Source organism: Arachis stenosperma, chromosome 8, assembly GCF_014773155.1.
Source record: "Arachis stenosperma cultivar V10309 chromosome 8, arast.V10309.gnm1.PFL2, whole genome shotgun sequence".
Classification (NCBI taxonomy): Eukaryota; Viridiplantae; Streptophyta; class Magnoliopsida; order Fabales; family Fabaceae; genus Arachis; species Arachis stenosperma.
Window position 1 is genome coordinate 41,604,831 of NC_080384.1, and position 7,610 is coordinate 41,612,440.

Consider the following 7,610-nt stretch of genomic DNA (forward strand, 5'->3'; position numbering starts at 1 on the left):
TTTTTTTTTTATAAAAAATAAAGAGACTCAAACCCACAACTTTTAAGTAAATATAAAAAAATTATGCCATTTGAATTATAACTCATTAGCAAATTATACTTAAATATCTTTTGATCACATCCATCAAAATCTACCCAAAAAAAAGCCATTTGTGAATAAATCAATCAAAAACTAAAAAATTAGTGAAAAAAATCAATAAATTAGTCAAACTGATCCGATCGTTTGACGGCTAATAAGTTTTAAATAAAGTAAAAACTCAAATGCAGTCGACTTCACGTGAAGTTGATAGTTGACATTAGATGAAAATTTAGTCAAGTCGGTCAAATCATCTAACGACTCTCAATTATCAACTTCACATAAAGTCTACTGCACCTTAGTTTCCACCTTTAAATAATAAAATACAATTATTTTTTTTAAAAAATACATTTTATATTTAGAAAAGTACAAGTAGAGAAAAAAAACCAAACAATGTGAATAATTGATATATCAAATGTTCAATTTACTAATTGTGCGAATGATTATCTTAATATTAAAATTTAGGTGAGTAATTTGAGGTGTAATATATTTTTATTTCATTGGACCAATTTTAGAGCCACGCCGCCATTGTCTACCTAACAAAGTTCTTTATATTTTAATATATTATTTTATTATATTTGATTCGACCTGATTAAATCATTAAACCTCAATTTAACCTTTAAATTTTTAAATCTTTAACTGCATCGGTTCAACAACCTGTTCAATTTTCAAACCTTGTAAAAATATAATATGGATTACTTAAAAATCCCTGTGGATGGTTCAACATAAAGGACTCTTCATTTGCATATGGATCTTCAAATGGATTCAAACTCAGACGGGAAGCACGAAACTGAATAAGCCAAGAGCATATATCATCATCAAGAGTCAAGACTAGCCATATTAAATCAGAGAAAGGAGCAACATTTTTCTTTTTTCCCATAGATAAAGGAGGAGCAACATAAATCATGAAAAAGTAGTGAGATTGCAATACATAGGAGTAAAGGCGCACCACCTGCAACGAAAATTTTGACCGCTACGCTACTCTCATGTCTTATGAGAATCTTAACAACTGAAGATGATGAGGTCTCTGCTATACAAGATGGGGAAATAATAGAATTCTTCTGTGACTTCAGCTTAACACAACAACATACTCTGTACTTGCCTGGGATCAAAACACTGCTGATTAATTCTCTAAGCCTTATTCACACGAATTTTTTGCCCTTCTAGTGACTGCATTCAACAGGTCATTAGACAAATACCAAATCACTGACAGTTATAGTATTTAGAAGCAAAATAATCACCCATTCACATTAATGTCAATCTACAAAACCCAATCCAATGACCAGATCAAAGCATGGTAGGGATATTAAGTCATCTTAAGATAATAAGAGAAAAGAACTTGTATTGTGACAGATAACCAGATAAAGGAACAGGATTAGTATTGTTTATGCAATAACTCGGGTATACAATGAACTGAAAAGAAAATTCTAGTTAGATGCAACTAGTAGAATTTTTTGATATTACTATCGATATATCCATAACACATTGCTGCTTAAAACCTACTACAGAAAGGATAAAAAAGATGCACTATCATTATCCGTAAGATCGGAAGAAGGAACTCAACCTCCACATTTTATTAAGATGGCATATGCAAAGCATTTTTGGATGATTCAGCTTGCAAATAAAAGAAAAAGCAGTAAAAACTTACGGCATTGTTGAAAGACAAGATTGCTGCTTCAACATCCTCATCAGAAGAAAAACTAACAAAACCATAGCCACTCGATTTTGAGGTCCCCGGAACCCGTGAGACCTTGGCGCTAAGAACTTTTCCCTTCTCAGAGAAAAAAGTTTTAAGCGTATCTGATGTTACTGTCTTGGCCAGATTTCCCACATATACCTTGTGGGGGCTGTCAACAAAGTTGGACTCCTCGGCCTGAAGGAAAGATGTATCTACTGTTGATAAAGGTTTTTCGGTTATATTTACCTTGACCTCACGTCCTCCGATTTCCTGTAAAAGTACACGAGTCCTTTAAGAAATCCCCGTCTTTTGAGATTTTTTCCCTGAAAAGGTAAAAGGATTCTGCAATATAACTTACAGTGCCATTAAGTTTCTCAACAACTGCATTTGCATCCTCAACAGTTTTCATCGTCACAAATGCAAAGCGACGACTCCGTCCAGAGTATTTATCATACATAACCTACGAACAAGACACGGAAAGTTAATGACATACCTGAGCAATCCCACATGGTGTGATGCAGAGACAAATGACTCCATATATATAATAACTGGCTATATAAATGAAGCTCTTAAATTACTTCATACGGATACATGAACATTGCACCTATAAACATACAATTTTGAGTATTTTGATAGCACGGATTTAGTGCAAGTCCTTCATTGCATTGTTATGTTATATTCATATTGTCAATATGAATTTACAGTCATTCTGTTGAGAAGCTTAACATATGGTTGATGTCTCATTGTTTTTATTCTAGAGACTTGTTAGTTACTACTTACTAGTACTACTCACAAATTGACAATATCTGTTTTTAATCTTCAAGTCACACTTAATAAACCAATATGGATCTGAATCCTGCAATTAGAATTCACAATATCTATATCTTGTAAAAGAAGTCTATCTCCTAAAACTGAATAGAAAAAGAAGCTACCCCATTTTCAGATTCATTTGAATAAGCAAATGAGCATGGAGGCAACAAAAATGTTGAACAAGAATCATACATTACCAAGAAATATGAAGTTCCTAACCAAAAAAGTGTATACACAAAAGCAAAAATGATTACTATAAAGAGTAAACAAAATTTTATTACTTTGGAAGTCCTGAGAATTACTCTTGTCGGATAAATTGGTCCTCTATCATTTTCAATAAAATTTTTAATGTGTATTGAATAAATAAGTCCCTACAAATTTTATTATAAGATAATTAGATCCGACAAATACCTTGATAAGATAAATTATTTGGACTATATATCTTCAAAATCGATTCAATTGAAAGTATGAATTTTAGTTGAACGAAATGATATCCAACAATAAACATATCACACACAACTGAAATCTATATTCGACTATAACTGCAATTTTGCTAGTGTAAATCTTCACATGCAAAATGACGGAAAGGTAAATTCAAAGAATGTAGACAATTTTAGGTCAGGAAAGATTTATGAATGCACGAGTTGGCTCACAAAGATGAAGAATGCTTGAGCCGTGAAGAAAAGACGAAAATACCTCAGCTTTCTCAACAGCGCCATGCTCTTCAACGATGTTCTTGAGCTCATCGTTGGTGACAGTGCGAGGAATGTTGCCAACATAGAGCCTCCTTGCAGCCTCCGATTTAGGGTCCACCGATGTAGTGACCGCGGCTTCCTCTGCGGCCACCGCAAAGAGTCTCCGATTGCGTTTAGAAGGCACCAACTTCAGAGAAAATGGCTGCGAGAGATGGGTGGCGGGTTTAAAGTATAAGGTTGAGGACGAGGAACTTGGTGATGGGGCTGCCAGGGACAGAAGGTTCGGTGGTGAGAGCATAGAGGTAGCCATTGTTGTGTGAATTATGAAAAGAAATTAAGAAAGCAAAGAAGGAATGGAGGTTTTTGCTGTTTGCAGCGTCATCAGAGGTTTTATCCTTTTATCCTTCTAGTATCGGAAATGAATATTGGTGGAGTACTGGAGCATAAAATTGAGTCGGGTCAACCCATATAGACTCAAAATAAATAAGTGAATAATATTTTAGAGTAGAGAGTAAAATACAAAACTGACCATGAAAGATTATAATGTCCATAAATTTGATCATAAAAAAATTAAAATTAATTTGTAATCATTAAAGATGAGGTTTTAATGTTTTATAGATAAAACAATTCAAATTTTAAAAATTTATCTAAAATTCTGAAATTATTTTCTATTTTAATTTAATTATTTTTTCAATATTTTTGAAAGGAAGTGAGAATATCTTGTTGATTCTCAACATAGAAAGAAATACCATCAAAGTAAAAAAATATTTACAAATAAAAAGAATTTCATTATAAAAAGTTAAAAACAGTTTATCCTTGAAATATTCTTTTGAAAAAATTTTGTGAAAAAGCTTACTTTGAAAAGTCATAAAGAAACTCCTTTAATTTACAACTCAGTAAGATGAATAGTTTAAAGAAATGAAAATGACTAAAGACGTGTCTAAGGACTTCCTACCCAACAATTTACATCGCTCATTCCTTTCCATCCAATACATAATTTAGAAAATAAGGCAATACCTAGTCCATCCTGCTTTAACATCCATCACCACATATCAGAAACAACCCTCACCGTCACCACAACCAGTATGAAGGATCTCTTAGTTGTTCAAACACAAGAAAGACAAGCAAATAAAACACAAGTATATTCAAGTAACGCAATTAGCACATAGGCATTTAATATGCACAACTAAGCAAGCCATGACAAGTAGCAAAACCAAACAAGTCAAACAAATGCAAATAATGCATGACTGCCTTATGGCCGATGATATCACGTGTCAGTTATACAGCCAAACCCGATATGTCTGGTAGCGAATCTTAGACAAGAACACCACAATAGGGGTGTGCATGGCCCAGTCCGAAGATCCGACCCGGCCCCGAACACTTTAGGGGATATTTTGGTGTGATTTCACCGGGTCTAGGGTCGGGTAAGGGTCTCAAAAATAGACCCGGTCATTATTTCGGGTCGGGTCCGGATCATGACTCGGGTCACCCGAAGTCGGTCCGGTGGCCCGGTTATCATACACAATTAATATTTTGTGTTATTAGTGATGGATGATATCTATTCTTATGTGGAATTTAAGTATTGTAAACCTTAATATTTTGTGTTATTAGTTATTATAAGACTATAAGTTAATGTTTTATATTTAAAATACATAAGATTTTAGACTAGTGTATAATATTGTTATTTATATTGATTTAAATATTTGGTGTTATTAGACAATATTAGTATTGATTATAGTTATGCCTTAATTTTAAAGAAGAGTTGGTTCTTGTTATATTTTTCTAAGTGAATTTTACCATGTCAAATCATGGTTGGAGTCTTGAAAATTTAGATATTTTTACATGCTAGCTTATAAGAAGCTATTAAGGTAATGTAGTGTTTTTTTTTTTTTGGTCAAGTGGATTGGACAGCCCCAATCCTAGGCATTACACCTATGCATTACACACTCACACAATCCACTCACACACACTACATTGGGGTACACACAAATGGTTCAATATTCCTCCAAGAGGATTTGAATCCGGTGCAGCTCTATGGGAGGCAAACAAGATTGCCATCTGATCCAGGCCTCGGCTGCAGGTAATGTAGTGTTAACGGCCCGGTTTTCACCCGGTATAATCGTGGCCCGAAAAGTGTATAGGTTTCATCGAGTTTAGGGCCGGGTTCGGGTCAAATAAATAGGCCCGGTATATATTTCGGGTCGAGTCTGTGTCACATCAAACCCGGTTTCACCCGACCCATGCACACCCCTACACCACAACAGAGAGCAAGTGGGACCAAACCGCAACCTTTGCATCTTACCCACGTAATCTGGAGCAAGTGGGGCAACTTCAACCCTTGCCTCTTACCTAGGCGGTGTTACAGGGGCTCTGGCAGCGACGCATGTGGCTTCCTTCCTTTCCCGTTGCGTCGTCTTGCTCTCCTCCAGCAATAGTGGCTTGAATGGCAACGGTAATAGCGGCTCAGCGTCGTTTTCCCTCTCACGTGTCTTCTTCCTCCATGACGGCAACGGTGAAATGGCGACAAAAGCGACACTTAGCATCTCCTTTCGGCGACGACGATGCGGACCTCACGACGATGACGATATGGAACAGGACACGACAGAATGGCAACGATGAAGGCTTCTTCCTCCTCGCGTTCGGTCTCTCTCACGTGTCTCCCTCTCCCTTTCGCGACAGGGACGGTGACGGTGGCACCTAGTCCCGCCGATGCCGTCCTCTTCCTTCCACTCTTCTCTTTTTTCTGTTTCTAATTTTCCCTCTTCTTTTCTTTCTTTCAGCGGTGTGTATGTGTGTTTACAGCTAGAGAAGGTTAGAGTTAAGATTTTAATTTTTTGGGAAAAAGAATAGTGTAGGTATTTTTAATGAAATTAGGGATAGGAGTAGTAATTGAAAACCAAATATAATACAATTTACTTATCTTTAAAAAAAATACTATTTATTTGTTAACTACTTGTAAATTTTTTTAATAGGGTATTCTAATTTAAAATTAGAGATAAATAAATTAATTTGCTTTCAATTCATAAAATTAAACTAAAATTATAATTATTCAAATTTAAATAGTCGAAACCTCGATATTTTTTAATTGTTAAAACTTTAATTTGTAAATTGAATAAATACTTCATAATTATAAAATTAGATAAAACTTTAATATATTTCAAACTCAATTTATCAAAACCTAATTCAATCACTCTTAATAAAATAATTTTTAAAAATCGAACTTTAATCCATTAAAATATATTAAAACTAGTTTTTAATCTAACATAAAAAAATTTGGGTCTTACAATCATCTAATCAATACACACTTATTCATTTGTTTAAACAGTCAAAATTTGAGTTTGTAACGAAGAGGAATGGGAGAGGAAGAGTAGTAGACAGAAAGAATGAACTAATAAGTAAAAATTTGAATTTAAAAATTAAAAGTTGCTCTCATGTCATGTGAATAAATCAGAAGATATTATTCATGTGTAACGCTATCATAGTTGTAATAATGACATTTGATTGCCAATGAGTAATAATTCAAATGGCATAGTCTCCCCATATTCAATTAAGAGGTTGCGGGTTCGAATCTCCTATCTTTGGTAAAAAAAAAAAAATAATAATGACATCTGATCGCATTAAATTGAAAAGTGAACACATGATTTTTTGTAGTAAAAAAAAAATACAATTATTCTCTACATACAAACTATTTTATTATATAAGTCTATACAAGTCATTTTTTCCTAAATTACACTTACGCACACGTCTTATGCACGGACATTTCACGCGCTTCTTAATTTAACAGATTTTAATTAACACGCACATGTTCTTCTTCGTGCCATTACTGTATTTCTTCTTTTTCTTCTTTTTTTTTTCTTTTTCTTCTTCTTTCCTTTCGTTATCGTCGTCACCAACACTACTTCTTCCTCCTCCTCTTCCCCTTCCTCCTTCTTTTTTTATTGGAATTTCTTCTCCTCCTTCCTTTTCCTCCTTCTCCTCCTTATTTCGTTGTTGAAGATAATGAATAATTCAAGTTCAAATTATCAATTGAACCAAAACGAAATTGATTATTGTTTTGAATCCAATCAAGTAGTTGAGGTGTGGTTCGATTCTAGTTAATTTTTCGTTAGTAGTTTATGATTCTGTAGGTGAATAATGTTTCATCGTTGATAGTTTGAATTGAATGTAATGTAGAAGTTCTGCATTAAAAAAATATTTTTCTGTAGTTGCAACAAATTTGGGTGTAACACGAAGATATTTAGATGTATTCTTTAAGAAATTTCGGTGTATGTGAGCTGATAAATTCTGCATAATTCAAAACTCTTCTTCTCCCTCCTCATCATCTTCTGCTGCTGCTTCTTCTTCTTTTTCAT

General features: G+C 34.0%; 1 protein-coding gene across 2 annotated transcripts; it reads right to left on the minus strand.

Annotated features, from left to right (window-relative positions):
• Positions 1-829: 829 nt before the first annotated feature.
• LOC130943861 (30S ribosomal protein 2, chloroplastic) lies at positions 830-3,681 on the minus strand. 2 transcript variants are annotated; one of them, XM_057871915.1, is made up of 4 exons: positions 3,260-3,681; positions 2,112-2,213; positions 1,724-2,023; positions 830-1,177 (listed from the first exon to the last, which is right to left on the minus strand). In XM_057871915.1, exons 1-4 carry the CDS (start codon positions 3,566-3,568, stop codon positions 1,145-1,147), a joined length of 744 nt encoding a protein of 247 aa, XP_057727898.1. In that variant the 5' UTR covers positions 3,569-3,681; the 3' UTR covers positions 830-1,144. The 2 variants fall into 2 exon arrangements, with proteins under 2 accessions (XP_057727898.1, XP_057727897.1); XM_057871914.1 differs by having other exon boundaries at positions 830-1,245.
• Positions 3,682-7,610: the final 3,929 nt, after the last annotated feature.

Excerpts from the sequence above, each read along its gene's own strand:
- LOC130943861 (XM_057871914.1), bottom strand. The coding sequence starts at position 3,568 with ATGGCTACCTCTATGCTCTCACCACCGAACCTTCTGTCCCTGGCAGCC. Across the intron at positions 2,024-2,111 it reads TTGAGAAACTTAATGGCACT|GAAATCGGAGGACGTGAGGT; the intron begins GTAAGTTATATT and ends GTACTTTTACAG. Across the intron at positions 1,246-1,723 it reads TCTTGTCTTTCAACAATGCC|TCACTAGAAGGGCAAAAAAT; the intron begins GTAAGTTTTTAC and ends TGTTGAATGCAG.